Genomic DNA, 18,507 nt, shown 5'->3' with positions numbered 1-18,507 from the left:
CCTGCATTCCACGCATATTACGTGACGGTGCTACGCGTTACTGGTGAACCGACAATAATTTTACGCGGCAATATAGGTTCTCACTCCATTAATTAGATAAGCAATTAGCCTTATCATTATTATATTATTTAAGCCGAAAGTCACGTATGGATGCTATATCCTCTAATTAGGAATTCTGCCTTGGGAAGGGGGGGTTGGGGCGCCAGTGCGAAAATAAAAAAATCGCTTCTCGGTTTTGGGCCTCTGTACCATTGGCATTCTCTCTTTGTGATTGGCTCGGTACTGGGCGAATAAACATGGGTGCGTCGACGGCATGCATGGAGCATGGTCACTCGCTGCCACGACTGCACCTCAACTTCGAGGAAACATCCTCAGCAATATACCGCACTTCAATGTTCCAACTCGCATCAATATAGCCACCTGGATGCAATGAAATGCCAACGTAAGAATTTTGTTGACGCGGACTGACCAGGACCCTCGCCTCGAATCGCGGCTGTTATGGATGGGCAAGTCCTAAGGCTGGGCATATCCGACCTAGATAGCCCTGCCAACAACGATCTCTGGGCTCGCGCAGTCAAAAGCTGAGTGCAGAAGATAAAGCGAGCATCAATTTCAGCTACAACAAGCTTTCCATTCTGTCCGATCTGAAGCTGGAGACCGAAGTCGCCCAACAGAAATGTGACGAAAAAAGGCTTGGATTCAAGCGAAGAAATGGAGAGAAGGTCATTTTGCGGGACTTGTTAGGGAAGGTTGTGAAGTGGATTAACCTGTTCAAAGAGGTTGGGGATGTTGCGGTGTCGTATGATCCAGGGCATGCAGCTCTTCCTTGGGCATTGGTGCGGTTCCTCTTACAGGTGGGTAGCTTTCACTCAGAAACAGATTATACTCTTAGCCTTCCGAGGCATAGAATACAAGACTGATTAAGGTTAGGCTACTGTCGGGGATATTGAGAAGTATGACTTTGTAGTGGAAAACCTCGAAAGTGTCTCAAAATGCATTTGTCGCTGTGGGCTTCTGGAGCGGCTGTATCTTGACGGGAGCGCCTCAACGGCCAAGACAGAGTTTGAGACAGCTTTGGTAAAGCTCTACGGGTCGATGCTCCTGTACTTATCTAAAGCCAAGGGGTTCTTCGACAGAAAGAAGAGCTGTGAGTAGAATGTCACCGGACCAATTATTTAGTTTGCTAACGCTTGACTTAGTCCGCATCATCTCAAGTGCTTTCAGCGATAAAAAAGAGTTTCAAGACTACACTGATAACATCGCAAAAGACCTTGAAGATGTTAATCAATATGCTGCTCTCATTGGTCGAGAAGGTATCATCCACAAGGACCCCAATCTCACCCCCTCGGCTTCCATACCACACAACTAATGTAAACCCAGTCGACTCCTCTCGGTATTTCGAATTAAAAGGCATAATAGAAGAGTTTGATAGCCCACTGAAGCGGATGTCAACTCAAATCCAAAGCATTCAAGATGACCTGACTGGTAACAAGCCCACTCTCGTCCGCGAGCAGAGCTAAAGTTCTGTACTAGAGATTAAGAGAAGGAAAGCACTCGATTGGATGTCCAACCCAGAACGATTGCCTTATCTGAAGTACCATAAGGAAAACAAGAGACAATTCTTGAAAGGAACTGGAGAGTGGCTTCTGAATGACAAGGTGTACAAGTCGTGGAGGAACGACAGTGCCTCTTCATTGTTATGGCTGCACGGCATACCCGGATCTGGCAAGAGCAAACTAACGTGGGTTTCATGTTTCAAAAAAAAAAAAATTACCTGGTAGGTGTATGTACTAACTGTGGAAGTAGATCACTCGTGGTAGAAGATGGGCTCAGATCCTCAGCGAAAGGCCTCACACCTCGCCCGGCGTTTTTCTACTGCTCTCAAAATACCGCAGAGCCTCCTCGATCGGATCCAGGCTCGATGCTTGGCTGTATTGCTCGGCAGCTTGCTAACTTGAGCCCCTCATCTGCGCTTCTTCCTCCAGTTGTGGAATTGTTCGAGGAAGAAGAAGCACAAGGAGGTGCCACTGGAAGTTTGGATATTGATGACGCTCGGGAACTGATATTGAACTTGATCAATATTTACCCTGTCACAACCATCATCATTGACGCACTCGACGAGTGCTCGATCCAGGGGCGTGGCATTGTTCTTGATTTCATCCAGACGATCATTGAAGATGCATCAAGCTTAGTCAAGGTTTTTGTTTCCAGCCGTGAAGACGGCGATATCGTATTCAACCTTCAGCGTTTTCCGAATCTTCGAATATCTTCTGGGAAGAACCAGGTTGACATCGAGGCTTTTGTGGAATCAGAAACCAAACGACTTGTGCGAGCAGGACTTCTATTGAGAAACAGTCAGCGACAGCAACAACTCATAGAGAAAATTGTCATCAGAGTTGCAGCTGAGGCTCAGGGAATGTACGTCCGATATTTCGAAGGACGTTTGAGTTCTTGTCTGACTGGTGTCCAGGTTTCGATGGGCAAGCTTGCAGCTGCAGAACCTCACAGAACTCAAAACAGACCCAGATATCATCGATCGCCTAGGTAGGATACCTCCCAGTTTGGAAGAGCTGTATATGGAGATATACAACCGCATTATCTCCAGCCAGGGCACTGTCTCGCGACAAATTGCCCAAAACGTATTCTCTCTCCTCTTGCGCCTAAGGCTTGACCTCAAGCCGAAAGCATTCCTCGAGCTTGTTCAATTAGATTATAGTCTGGTCACAGTTTCTGAAATGCTGGATATATGCTGCAATTTAGTTATTCTGGACGAAACAATCGATATCATTCGCTTTGCACATTTGTCCGTCCGAGAATTTCTCCAGAACCTGCCAGATTATTCAGCGCAACGAGCACACTCTATCGTCAGCTTGTGTTGCTTACGACAAATCGACCGCTGGAACGGTATGGGAATAATGAGTTGGAATTGGGGCTCAAGGGGGCCGGGTCGATATATCAACATGCATTTACGGTATCACCTTGAGAAGGCTGGGGCTCATGAAAGATTGGGTTTGGTTGAATATCTTCTATCCCTTTTGAAACTGAAGAATATTTCCACGCTCGACGGCGCGTACGGTCGAAGGGATAGGAACTGGAGACTTCGACGACATCCGGAGAATTTCGGCGCAAGCACCACTTGTCTTTTCAATGCCTGCGCGTTAGAGTATTTGGAGATTTTCGAACTCCTACTCGACATAATACTTGGATACCGAAGCAACTGGACGATTAAGGAACGACCTTTAAACATCGATGACCTGTCTCTTACTGTCGACATACCAATACTAAGCGATTCTATGGATTCAGAACGCTGCCAGGTTCTAGCCGTACATATAATAGAGTGCGGGAACTCTCGGTTTCTGCGCAAGTTGTGTGAAAAGAGGCTCCTTCCTCTGCATAACGCTCACAAAGTAGTCATAAGAGCTGCAAGTGACTCTTCAGTTGAGGAGACAGGAGCCATGAACGTTTTGCTGGATTTTTTTGGGCTGGAATGTCTCACTACGGACGTAATCAGAGAAGCAATCAGATCAGCGTATCGGAGAACGGGTCCTGGGCATGAAAATGGCACGGACAATGACACGCTCCTTGTGAAGGAATTTCTAGAACGAGGACTCGTCTTTCCCATTCATGACGGCTTTTTGGGCTCCATTTTCCCCAAATTTTCGAAGAAGATTTTCGAGATGTGTTGGGACAAACCCGCTGGTCCTAATAGTCGTTGGGCTTTAGAATCCATCATTCTTCTCCTCGAGGCTGACCTGGAGAGCTCTGTCCCAATCGCTTTTGTAGAATCGGTCGTCAACTACATGGACTTCACCGAGCAACAGCTGCAAAAGCTCCTTTGTCGATGCCGACTGAACGACCTGAGTCAGAAACAATTTGAAACCCTCGCTCCACATTGCCGAAGCTGGGCAACCTTCGGTCCACTAATAGAGCAAAATCCCCATATCTTCATTGATGAGGTCTTTTTCCTGGGAATCTTCAAAAGGCAGCGCGGCAAGAGTATCCTGGAAGGTGTGTTAGAGAGTCCCCACTGCCAGCATCTGCGGGATATCATGCTCAACCAGAAATTTTTCGATATTCTGGTCCAGTACTCTGAATGGGAAACTATCCAAGTTCTGTCGCCCGGTTTCAAAGTCGCTGAGAACGTGCTGGCTCGTGGGAGTATAGAATCTGCTGTGGCAGATATCTCTGAAGAATCAGCCTTGGATATGCCTCGAAAATTACTCCCGTCACGACCTAGCGTTCCTCGCGGTCTTGCATCTCTTGCACAGCGGGGCCCGAGGGAGTTGTTGAAAATGGAAAGAACCGGAAAACAATGAATAAACGCCGGAAATGACTTCAACCCTCAATACGAGCGAAGACATTTGACGTCGCTTAAGCAGGGGATTCCGAGATATGGCACGTCCTGAATCGCTTACATATCAGGGGCTAAGCGAGTTCGCATCTCAACCCCTTTTCATCAATATCGCTCTCCAAGATGCTGAGATGGGAAAAATTGTCACCAGATTTCCTCCCGAACCATCGTATGTCTCCTTATTCGATACCTTATATCTACCTGGTTCTCAGGGCCATTGCTGATTTCACACAGTGGATACCTTCACATCGGCCACGCAAAGGCTGCCTTTCTAGAAGAGCGATGGGAACGATGAAGACGAACACGGGAGCGTTTACCGAGGCCGATAGCGATGCTCCTGCCAAAACCCCGAAATGACATTGCAAATGACATTACGTACATTGCACTTGACTTTTTCCTTACTTTTTACTTCTTATATAATAAATTACTTATAGTATAAGATATTTATAAGCTTGCAAATAGTTTATACACTTTCCTAACTATTCTCTTTAATTTAGATTAATTAGAATTCTTCTAATCAGAATTTTTTTATTTGTAAAATTTTGAAGTTCTTCCTTTAATATTACTTTCTTACTTAGAAATTTGAGGCTATTTTCTAAGTTCTAGAGATCTTTAAATATAACTTTTTTAATTCTTAACCTTTTAAAATTATTTAAATTCTTATATATATATTAATTATAATTTATATAATTATAAGAGTAATAAGAGTTTTAATAAGCTTAATATATAAGAGTAAGATTTTGGGAAGACCCTAGTAAGATTTAAGCGAAGCGGCCGTAATGGCTTGTATACTCCGAAGGCTTATATACCAAAGGCTTGTATGGCCTCGATTTTTCTTTGCCTTTATTTAAGAAAATATTAAATTTAATTACCTATATAAGAATTTTAAAAATAGCCCCTATAAATCTATTAAGAATTGAATAAAGAATTAAATGGATTAATAGGAATTTACGTAATTACTTTATTTAAAAATCTCAAAAGCTAAGTGTAATGTGCGAATGCGTAATGTGTAATGCGCAAATGCGAAATGTCATGAAAAATCAGGGTTTTGGCAGTATAGGGGTTAGAGGCCTCGGTAGCGTTGTTGAGACTGAAATTTTGTTGGATGTTGCGCCTTATAGTCACTACTATCCCCCCCCTTGTCCAAAGCTATATTACGATATTGATAACACCACGCCTGCACGGGCCCTGTTAAGGGCCGATAGCGAATAGAGACTCTCTAAAGCACCTGAGACTTCCTAAGTTGGGGATATAAACGAGGTTTGGGGGTGGCGTTACTAATATCGTGATGTAGCTTTGGACAAGGGGGGGGGATAGTAGCGAAATCGGCTGCTGCAGAATGGAATTATTGATGGGCTCGCTTAATGGCTGGCTGGGCCCACTTTTATTAATGGAATTATCGATGGGCTCGCTTAATGGCTGGCGGGCCCACTTTTATTAATGGAATTATTAATAAAAGCGGGCCCAGCTATTAAGCGAGCCCCATTGCATTAATAGTATTAGTAATAATTATATTATCTATATTATATAATAGACTATTAAATAGAAATATAATAGTATAGTAATAATAGTCTACTTTTATACTAATCTTTATACTAATTAGTTTATAATTAAACTAGAAAGCGAGATATTTATATAATAGGGCTTGCTTAATAGCTAGGGCCTAGTTTTATTAATAATAATTATTAATATTAATTATTTATTAATTAATTAACTAATAATAATTCTAATTAATAATTTATTAGAGCTTATATTAGATTTTTGGAATTATTTCTTTAATTAAAGCTATAGAAATATAGGTATATTTTATAAGTTAAGTCTAGAAATCCTTAGTTTCTTTCTTATAATAGATTTTATTAATAAATAATTCCTTTTTATACTTATAATTAGTATAAGATAATTCTCTTTTATATTTATAAATTTGAATATAAAAGTTTTTAAGCTCTTTTTTAGAATAAGTCTTATTATTATATAAATACTTATTATACTTACTTTCTATTATATATAACTAGTCTAAATATATATATATCTATTAGCTATAAACTTATTAGCTATAGACTTTTTAATAGCTTTTATATCTTCTATTTTATAAATTAGATATTCTAATTCTTTTTTTTCTTTCTATAAAGTTCTTATAATAATAGCCTTAATATTTACTTTCTTTTTTATTTTTTATTTTTCTTTTAATTTAGATTTAATAGCTTTTATATTTTTTTAGTTACTATTTAATCTATAAATAACTAGCTTTTAAAACTTGTAATAAATTTATTCTAGTATTTTATTATTAATAAAAGTATTATTAGTTTAAATATATTAAGGAATTAAAATAATTAATAGAAATATAATATAATAGAAATATAAAATAAATAATAATATATATAATAAAATAGAATTATAATATATAAATAAGATATAGAATTAGAAAGTAAAAATTAGTTTATTTTTAAGAACTAAAAAGAAAAAAGAAATAATATAAGTAAATTATAGATTATATAAATATCTAGAAGTTATATAATAGAACTATATAACTAGAAAATAAAATTCCTATTATATATTTCCTTTATTTATAAGTATTTATTTCCTAAATATATTATAAAATAATAGCCTAAAACTATTTTAAAAGTATTAGAATAATTAAATTTATATACTTTATTTTATATATATTCTCGATTTTAAATCTCTATATTTCTAGCTTAATTTATTATTTAAATACTAGTAAATACTCTATTTTTTATATCTAAAATTATATAAATTATACCCGAAATACTAGTAAATATATATTTTCTAATACTAAATATATCTAAAATATAAAGAAATATTTTCTTTAATACTAAATATATTTAGAATATAAGGAAATACTTTTTCTTTTTCTTTTTACTATATTATATAAATTATACTAAAATACTAATAAACTTTCTTTAATACTAAATATATTTAAAATATAAGAAAATACTTTCTTTTCTTAATATTAAAATATATCTAAAATATAAAGAAACTTTCTTTTTTTCTTTATTATATTATATAAATTATATCTAAAATACTAGTAAATATTTTTTCTTTTAATACTAAATATATTTAAAATATAAGAAAATATTTATTAATATTAAATATATTTAGAATATAAGGAAATACTTTTTTTAATATTAAATTATATCTAAAATATAAGGAAATATTTTCTTTTAATATTAAATATACCCAAAATATAAGGAAATATTTTCTTTTTTAATACTAAATATATCTAAAATATAAGAAAATACTTTTTTTCTTTTTATTATATTATAGAAATTATATTTAAAGTATTACTTAAAGTATTTACTAAAGATATTTAAAATTATATAAAATATATATATTAGTACCTCTATTATTATTACTATAATACAAGTATTACTAGTTTTAGAAAAGGTAAAAAGAGGTTTAAAAGTCAAAAAGTAAAAGAGAAAGAATTATAAATTAGAAAAGAAAACTATAAAATAAAATATATATTAGAAATTTCTATAATTACTATAGTAATTATAGAAATTATAAGACTTGAAATTAAATAAGGAAGAGGTAAAAAAATATCGGGAATTATTAAAATTATATATAAATATTTACTTATATTTATTATATAGCCCTAGCTTTATATACTATATATATTACTATTTAACTAACTTATATAGGTATATTATTTTTATTTTTATTATTATAAAATAGAAACTTATATTCTTATAATTATATAATAAGAGAAAATAAAGATAAAGATAAAAGAGTTTTAATATTATATAACTAATTAGATAAGAAATATAAAAGAGAAAAAGAAACTATAAAAAATATAATTTTAAGATATATATAATTAAGCTCTTATTAGAATAGTTCTTTATAATAAGTAAATAAGCTTTAGATATTAGAATTAAAGAGATTTCTATATTATATAAGCTTATTAATATATTAAAAATAAGAATAAGAGAATTATAAAGTATCTAGCTTTATAAATAAAGAAAAAAAACCGAAATTAATAAGAATAAATATTATATAATTAGTAAAATTAATAGAAATTAAAGTAAATATAAAATAGTTATAAAGTAATTGAAATTTAGTTATAAGAAAAGAGTTTTAAGCTAAGAAAAGACTTTTTAATTATATAAATTAATAGAATTAAAACTTGAATTATAAAGCTAAAGCTTAATAGTAAATAGAGAAATAGAAAGAAAACTATATAACTAGTAGAATTAGTAGAAATTAAAGCAAATATAAAGTAGTTATAAAGTAATTATTAGTTTACTAGTAATATATAGTATTATTATATAAGTTATAGAATACTATTTATATAAGATTAGTGAAATTATTATTTAGAAATAGGAATTATAGTATTATAGTATTAATATATAATTCCTAAATTTACTAAGCCTAAAAGAGTCTAGTTTACTAGTTAAGTTACTAATAAGATATAAAATTATATAACTATATTCTATTTCTCATATCTTATTACCTATATCCCGTGTCTTATATCTCGTAATTCCTAAAGAAATAGCTATATTAATACTAGAAACTTTCTAAAAAATACAAAAAATAGTATCTTTCCCTAATTATATATAAATTCCCTAATTCGGCCTAGTACTAGATTCTTAAATATTTTATATATTTATATTATTTCTAAGGTTTTAGTTATATACTAAAGGCTATAGTCTTTTATATATAATTTCTCTTTCTATAATATTTTCTTATTTTATATATTTATTTTCTGCTTTATTTATATTTGACTTATTTCTTTATATCTAATTATATAATATTTATATTAATTAGGTATTTAAGGGTATTTATTAGTTTTAATTTTATTATAGAATTAGTAGGGTTTAATTCTTCTTTAATTTATTTAATTTCTATAATCTCTTATTATTTATATATCTAATAAAGGCATATTATATTAATTATTAGATACTTTTCTTAAGTAGTTCCTAATTTAATAAGGCATTTATATAATAATTTTAAATTTATATAAACTATTAGTAATAGTTTTATTTCTAGTACTTTATTAATTATAGATTTCACTAAAGTACCTATATTAAAACCATAAATCATATTATAAAGTTCCGAAGCTAGGATATTTCTAGTAATTTTCTTATATTTAGTAAAAAACTAGTAAATAATATTAGTATATCTAGTTCTATTTACTAGAACTAGAATATATCTAATTTAAGAGAAGAGATCTTTATTATTTATAAATAAAGCATTTATAAAAATAATTAAATATAAGAACTTCTTTACTAGCTTTATAAATCTTAGTTTTCTAGTAATATTTTTAATTTACTATTAAATATACTTATTAAATATCTTTATATTAGTCTCTAAAAGTTTAATAGCTTAAGTAATAATTAATAGGTTATATAAAGTTTCTAGTTAATAGACTAATATAATATATATTTTTCTAGTATATTAGGTAATATATTAGTTCTTAATAAAAAGATATTAATAAATAGTATTTCTATTACTTATAATAATAGTATTTTTTATAGAAATAATTTAGAGGTTTTTATACTAGTTATAAGGCACGTAATAGTAAGATAATATATAAGTAATTAAGGTAAATAAGCTATAAAGTAATACTTATAAGTATAACTAATTTCAAGAATTAATTCTAATAAAAAACTAATTAATGCCTTTTCTAAAACTAGAAGTATTTTCTTATATATTTCCTAGTACTTAGCCAGGTATATAAAGCCCTTTACTTAATTAGGAAATCCTATATAATTTATATAATTCTAATTATAAGCTATACCTAAAATAGGAAACTAGATTTATAATATCTAATACCTATTTATATACTATTACATATACCTATTATATTAATTCTTTCTCTAGGCCCTTATTCCTAAGAAGCCTAAGAAAACTATAAATAGCTTTATAAATATTTCCCTAAAACTTTCCTAGTTACTAGCTTTTCCTAAAAACTTTTTATAATTACCTTATTATTATATTAGGTAATAAAGTTAAGAATATAGTTTACTAATTTTTTCTAGCTAGTTTGCAAATTACTTCTAGTAATTTTCTCTTATAAAAATAATATAAATATAGTATATACTATTAAATATAAAGCTTATCTAATCTCCTAATTAGTTCGTAAATCCTAACTTAGCCTCTATTTATAAATAAATTATTATTCTATAAGCCTAAGAGCTTAGAAAAGTTAACCTAATCTTCTAGTTTATTCGTGAATTCTTTCTTTAGAATTTTCTAAGTATTTCTAGTATAGAGCTAGTTCTGAATTCGTAATTATTATTTGGGAAAAAGATATTATAAAAAGGCCTTTCTTTTCTTACTAACTAACTTTCTTTTTCCTTAACTATAATACTATATTTAGTTTTTCCTTATCTCTTGCTTTTTTTCTTTAAGTCTTTTTTAAGCTTTTTTAAGTTTTTTTAAGCCTTATTTAAGCTTTATTTAAGTTCCTTTCTAATTTCTTTTTTTACTTCTTTATTTATTAAGATAAATACTTCTCTTAGTACTTATTAGCCTATTATTACCTATTTAGCTAATATTCTCATATTCTTAATTTGCTCTTACTATTTTTAATATTTTAAGAATATTACTAAGTTTCCCGATTTTACTTATATTAAAAATAATAATTACTTAATATATAATTATTATTATTCTAAGAATAAGAAATATAATTCTATAAGTTATAAATTCTTTTTTTTATTTCTTATTCTAATATTATCTAAAATTCCTTAAGTATATATAATATAATTAAACTACTTTCTTTAAGCTATTAATATATATAAGTATCTTTCTTATTTTTTACCTAAAAAAGAAAAGGCTATTACTATTTTTTTTTATACTAAACTATATATATTTCTTATATTAAAGCTATTATTTAAGGCTAATAAATTCCCCTAATAATTTAAGAAATAGGCCAAGTAATTCTTATTAGCTTAGTATAAGTATAAAGTATTCTTAAAAACATAATTAATATTCTTTAATATTAAGTAAGCTTATTTTTTTCTTATTTCTTACTAATAACTAATAGCTTTTTAGGCTAATTTATTACTTATTTCTCGAGAGAATCTTAATAAGAATAATAATAAAAATAATAGAAAGTAATTATAAGAATAGAATATTTATAAGATATAGAAATTAAAGTTTTTAATAATTTTTATATAGTTTTTCTAAGAATAAATATATGGTTTTTTAATAATTTCCTAATAAAAGCATTTATCTTTTATATTTCTATTTAGCTAATAGTATTATAATATTACTCTTTTCCAAGTATTCTTATAATTCTTAAGCTATATTTTCTAGATTACTTAGTAATTCTTATATATTATTTACTAATAAGTAGCTTTTCTAATAAATAAGATATTTCCTTTTTTTTCTACTTTTTTTATAGGCTATAATAGATTCTATCTCGAATTTTTCTTTGCCCTTAATCTCGACTAGCTCTAGTTTTATTATAGTACTAGCTTGCGGGTATTATGGTTTTAAGAAAGAAATATAAAAAATATTATAGATCTAATATAATAATAGTAATTTCAAGTAATATATTTATTTATATATTTCTATAACTTCTAGAATTTTAAAGAAACTAAGATATCTATTTATTAGCTTTATATTAGGTTATAGCTATTAAATATTCTTTATATAAAATATAACTTTATTATATATTTTAAACTCCTTATTAATATATTTCTTATTATAATACTTTTTTTATATATTTATTATTTCTTATTATTATTTCTTTAGTATTTCTTATTTTATTTAAATTCTTTATATTTTTTCCTATATTATTAGTACCCTTTCTTCTAAAATATTATTCTTAATATATAGTTTAATATTAGAATAAAATCTATATAAGATATAAAATAAAGATATTTCTATTATTAAATATATAAAGTTATTATATATAAATTCTATAAGAATAAGCTTTATTACCTAGTTATCTTACTAATAGCTAGTATAGTACCTTAAGTATTATTCTAGAGTTTAGTTTAGATTCTTTATTTATTTATTAGTTTATAAATAGAATATTATACTTAGTTATTATTAAATCTTTAAGTAAAAATATAGACTTAACTAGAACTTACTTATAAAAACAGATTCTTTATTAAAGATTATACCTATAGGTATACTAAAGTTTTTAATAATATAATATATAAATAGCTTTACTAGCTCAGGAACCAAGATTTTCTTAATAATTAGAATATATTATATTATTTTTATATACTTATTAATAATAATAAATATAAAATTATATATTTTATTATAAAATCTAGAAAGAGATAGCCCCGTAATAAAGTTTATAGTAATTTCTTACTATAGCTTAAAGAAAAAGGGAAATAAACTAAGTATACTATATAATAGATATCTTTTTACCTTAGTTTATTAATATATAAGACAAGTTCTAATATAGTCTTTTATATTTTTTCTTATATTTTACTAGAAGTACTTTTTCTAGAAAATCTCTAGTATTTTACTAGTACTAAAATACCTATTTATGAGATTATTATAATTAGCTTATAGTAATTCTTTTTTAAGAGCCGGCTTATTTAGTATATAAATAGTGCCCTAATATCTTAATAACCTAGATATATTAAGTTCCTAAGTCTTAATAGCTTTAGTAAAGGTTTTTTTTAAGAACTATTTATATTATTAGTATTATATTAATAAATTGAGCCTTTAGTATTATAATAGTAATTTAAGTAATATTTCTCTATTTTCCTCATATACTATTTTGGACCTAGTTATCTATATAGCTAGAATTCATAATATATATTATTTATAACTAGTTATACTAGTAATAGGCTCAAGTAATAGTATTTCTAGTATTACTTTATTACTAAAATAAACTTTCTTTTCGGAATTCCTTAGTATTTCACTAATTAAGAAGTACTTATTTCTTTTTTCCTGGGCCTTATATTATAGTATTATAGAAATAGTATAGTGTCTTATTACTACTACTTATAGGGTTCTCTATTCTATATTTTATAGCTTATTATAAAACATAAATAATAAAGTATTTTTATTTATACTTACTATAAAGTCTAGCTTCCTTAATAGCCTATTAGCGGGATTACTATACCCTAGCTAATACTTTAAGATAAAGTTAAAAATAGCTAGCTTTTTTACTTATCTTATCTATTAACTATTTAGTTTTCTCTTAATTATAAAGTATTTTAAGTTATTATAATTTATTTTAATAATAATAATATACTAGATATATATTAGGTAATATTACTAAGTATAAAATACTAGAATAATAGCCAAGAGTTTAAAGTTATGCGTTTTATACTTATTTTTAATTATAGTTATCTTTTTTAAATAAAAAGTAATAGGATATTACTTAGCTTTTGCCTTTTTATTAAAGAACTAGAAAATTATACTTATAATTACAAATCCTAAAATATTTGTTTTTATATGAATTTTTAAGGCTAGGTTAAAATAATAAAGAATTAATACTATTATAAATATAATTTATAGTTTCCTAAAAGCCTTATTTACTTTATTTATCTAGCTAAACTAATATAATAGTTTTTTACTAGTTTTTAGTAAATTAGTTAATTCTTTTATTATTCTAGAATATTTATAAATAAATCTCTAGTAAAAGTTAGTAAAACTCAGAAATACTTAAATTTCTCGAATATTATTTTTTGGGGCTAGCTATTTTCTAATAGTTATAACCCGGCTAGTCTTTATTTCTATATTATCTAGGCTAATTATAAATCCCAGAAACTTTATTTTCTTTATATTAAACTTGTATTTTACTAAGTTTATAAAAAGCTAGTATTACTATAATTACTCGAGTATATATTAGATTACTATTATATATTATTCTAGATTTTCTAAATAAATTAAAATATTATTTAAATAAATTATATAAATAATATTTACGAGATTTACTAGTATATAATTAATATATACCTGAAATATTACTAAAGTATTAGATAATCTAAAGAGTATAATATAGTACTTAAAATATTTATAATATATTCGAAATATTATTTTTTACTTATTACTTTCTCGTATTTATAACTAATAGTAAGTATTTTTTAAATCTAGCTTTATATATATTTTTACTTTATAAAGCCTATTTATTATCTTATTAATAAGTAATAATAGTATTTAGTTCTTAATAATAATTTTATTTAGATTTCAGTAATTAATATATAAATATAAGCCGCTTTTTTTCTTTAAAATAAATATAATTAGGATACTAGCTAGACTAATAAAATAATAGATTTACTTTTTTTCTAAGCTAGTATTAAGATATTCCCGAAGAACTTTAAGTTTTCTTTTTAATAAAGTATATATAGGATTATATAGTAATTAGGATCCTGGTTTCAGATTTATATAATACTTTATTATATAGTAATTAAGTAATATATTTATAGTTTCTATAAAAAATACTCGGAAAAGATCCTAATATTTTCCGAGAAATATAGCTATCTTATTTATAATAATAATAGTAATTCTTTAGCTATTTATTATAGGGTAAGTAATTAATAGAAAAATATATGTCTTATATTTTATTACTTTAGTAAACTTCCTAGTATTTAGAACTTTAATTTTCTATAATTAAATCTAGTATCTTTATATTACTTCTCTAAAGAAAATTAGGGAATTAATCTAGTAAAACTATAGGAATCCAAGTATTATATTAATATAATTTAGATTAAAATTATATAATATAAAGTATATATTAGCCTCTTTTTAGTTTCCTAGTATATTCTTAATAATAATCCCAAGAATATAATCTTTATATAAATGAATTCTTTTTTCCTCTAATAAAAACAAGGGAATTACCTTTAATATTAATAGAATACCTATATTTAAAGCTAATTTTCTTTTTATATAATTAGCCTTTATACCCGAGTTAACTAATACTTTAATTCTTTATTTACTTTTCCTTATTTTAATAGTAACCTTAATTACTATTCTCGTTTTAGGGGCCTTGCCCTCTATAATATAAATAAATATAATTATTATAAGGCACGCCTATTTTCCGGCTTTTTTAGTTCTAGGTACTTATATGCCTTATAGCTAGACTTATTATAGTTATAATAAGTTGGTTTTCCCTAATTTAGATAAGTAATAATATAATAATTCTTTTTCTAGTAAATAAAGCAAGTTATATCCGGTTTTATAAATCCTAATATAGGTACTATATTAGATTCCGTTATTATGCTTTTATTACTTTAGTTATGCGAATCTCGTAATGGGAATATATTTTTCTTTTATTTTTCTTTATTATCTTTTTTCTTTTTTCTCTAATTTCCTTTCTTTTATTAACCTATTAGCTTATTATTATATTCCCGTTAAATAAACTAGTTTAAGTTATTCTTAATTCTTATAATTACAGAAATAAGCTTCTCTCTTTCTTATAAAGTATTTCCTTAGTAATTAATCTCGTCCTAAATCTCTTGCCTTAAATTACTAAATAAGTTATCTTGCTCTTATAATAAACCCGTATATCCCAAGTTATCTAATAGGCTATCTAAATAAAATATAAAGCTTTAGATACTTTAACCTGGCTACTATTTTATATTCTTAAACTTAGTAAGAATATTATTATTATAGTTCTCTGAATCTAAGATAGAATTCTTTATAAATTTAATAAAAGTCTCCTAATCTATAGTATTAATACTTACTAATTACTTCCTATATTTCTAGATATCCCTAGTTATATTCTTAAAATAAGAAATATAATATATAACCTTTACTATATTTATAGTTTAGGTAATTCTACTATTTTTATACTATTTTAGCTTTATCTAGTAAAAGAAGTTCTAGGCTTCCTTAATACTTTTCTTCTTATAAATTAGTAATTCTCGGGTTTTTAAAGCTCTATAAACTAAACATATTACTAGTAATATAATAGGTTTTATAATAAGTGCCCAAATTTTCTTAAAATAGTAAATCTAAGCTTCTAGATTCTCTAGATTCTTTTTCTATTATATCTTTACTTCTAATTTAGTAATATAATAATGAGCCGCCGCTAGCTTTTCTATTATTATTATCCTAGTAACTAGTTAAAGGAATATCTGAGTTTTACTTCCTTTTCCTAATTAGGTAATAGCTAAAGTAACTAACTAGGCACTTTCCTAAATACCTAACTAGGTTATCCTAGTAATAATAGAGGCGCTTTTTCTAGTTAATACTCTAGCTATTAGTAGTTTTATTTATTACTAGCTTAATTACCTTATAATAAACTACTTTCTAAAAATTAGATTAATTAGAATATAAGGTATATAATAGTAAGGTAATATATAAGTAATTAAGGTAAGTAAGCTATAAAGTAATACTTATAAGTATAACTAATTTCAAGAATTAATTCTAATAAAAAACTAATTAATACTTCTTCTAAAGCTAGAAGTATCTTCCTATATATTCCCTAGTACTTAGCCAAGTATATAAAGCCCTTTACTTAATTAGGAAATCTTATATAATTTATATAATTCTAATTATAAGCTATACCTAAAATAGGAAACTAGATTTATAATATCTAATACCTATTTATATATTATTATATATATTTATTATACTAGTATTTTTATATAAGGGTAATTCTGGTAATATTTATATAAATAATATCTCTATTAAACTTAAGATTATAGTTAGAAATAAGGCATTTATATTTCTTAGCCAAGAACTTAGCCTTATAAAACTTTAGTTATTTTGTTTTTATATTTTTTAGATTAATTCTCTAATATATTTAGTTTTATAAATAATTTAGATTTTAGAAAAGAAGAATTATATTTATAATAAATTATAATAAATTAAAGTTTAATATTAAATAGTATAATATGGCTTTAATTAATATATTTAAAATAAGAATAGGTTATATTATATTAGCTTATTACTAGAAATATAATCTCTATAATTATAACTTTTATAAATATAAGTTATTAAATTAGTATATTAATTTCTTAAATAAATTATAAAAGGAAATTCTTAAAAGCTATTAGAAATTAATTATAATTTAATTTTATTATTAAAAAGCTCTAGCTATACTAAAAGCTATTATAGTTTATAAAATAAAATATAATATAATTAAATAATAGTTTCTTATTTCTTATAATAAACTTTATATAACTATAATTATATTTATTTATAGTAATAATAACTTAAGAATTATTTTTTTTTATATTTAATATTATAGTAAAAGCCTAGATTAGTTAGTTATTTTATTATTTTTAATTTTATTTTATTTAATTATTTTATTACTAAATAGAATTATTATTAGCTATATTATTTAATATAAGCTAGTTTATAGAAATAACTTAAATAGAAACTAGAGAAATAAATATTACTAAATATATTATATTTTATAAAATTAGTTATTACTAATTATATCTAATTATAATATATAATAGGTTTTAAATTAAATCCCTATATTATTATAGTTATTATAATATATAGTACTAGTAAGAATTAGACTAGAATTAGTAAGGTATCTAATATCTAAATAAGATATCTATAATTACCTAATTATTATATATAACTTCGAGCTTAAGCTAGTATATAAGCCTATATATAGCTTGTAATTATTTAGATTCGAGGCTTTTTTAAGATCTTCTTTTTTTTAGTATTAAATTATTAAAATAAAAATAGTCTAATTATATTTTTTAGGCCCTAGATCTTATATTTATAATATAATTTAAAGTTTATTTATTTCTTAATCTTATAAAGAATTTAAATAATATTTATCTAATTAGTTTTTAATAAATATAAATATAATATACTATAGCTATTTCTATACTAGTTAACTAATATTAGAACAAAAAAAAGCCTTAGAATAATTAGGTAAGAAAGCCCTAAATTAGCCAGGTAAGTAAATAGGCTAGTAATCTTATTATTAGATAAAGATCTATAAAAAAGCAAGTTCCGGAATAACTAGGCAAGTTAGAAAAAGCTATAATATAAGATATTACTAGTATATTATTAGAAAATAAACTAGAGCCTTTTATTAAGTTTTTTAAGAAATTCAAATATCCTATTAATACTTATAATAAGAGAAATATTTTCTTTTAAAAAGCCGAGGAAAAAAAAAGATCTATTTTATTAAAAGCAGACTTCTAAGAATTATTTCGGAATCTAGAGGCTTTATATAAAGAAATTATTAAGCTAATTTTAAAAATATATAATATTCTTACTTATAATAAGAATTATTATAATTAGTTAAGAGA

At 26.1% G+C, this 18,507-nt stretch overlaps 2 protein-coding genes across 2 annotated transcripts; both read left to right on the top strand.

Moving 5' to 3' along the window:
* Positions 1-434: 434 nt before the first annotated feature.
* On the top strand, positions 435-4,654 carry K444DRAFT_663182 (uncharacterized protein; the record flags this gene model as incomplete). Its single annotated transcript, XM_024886800.1, has 9 exons — positions 435-442; positions 575-854; positions 931-1,147; positions 1,200-1,313; positions 1,381-1,485; positions 1,534-1,741; positions 1,807-2,418; positions 2,471-4,520; positions 4,586-4,654. The coding sequence occupies 8 exons, from the start codon at positions 435-437 to the stop codon at positions 4,314-4,316; spliced, it is 3,390 nt and encodes a 1,129-aa protein (XP_024737259.1). The 3' UTR covers positions 4,317-4,520; positions 4,586-4,654.
* On the top strand, positions 4,177-4,654 carry K444DRAFT_612537 (uncharacterized protein). The gene is made up of 2 exons (XM_024880152.1): positions 4,177-4,520; positions 4,586-4,654. The coding sequence occupies exons 1-2, from the start codon at positions 4,393-4,395 to the stop codon at positions 4,644-4,646; spliced, it is 189 nt and encodes a 62-aa protein (XP_024737258.1). The 5' UTR covers positions 4,177-4,392; the 3' UTR covers positions 4,647-4,654.
* Positions 4,655-18,507: the final 13,853 nt, after the last annotated feature.

This window comes from Hyaloscypha bicolor, assembly GCF_002865645.1.
Source record: "Hyaloscypha bicolor E unplaced genomic scaffold K444scaffold_60, whole genome shotgun sequence".
NCBI lineage: Eukaryota > Fungi > Ascomycota > Leotiomycetes > Helotiales > Hyaloscyphaceae > Hyaloscypha > Hyaloscypha bicolor.
Note: the sequence above shows the minus strand (reverse complement) of the source record. Positions and strands in the feature narration are given on the sequence as shown.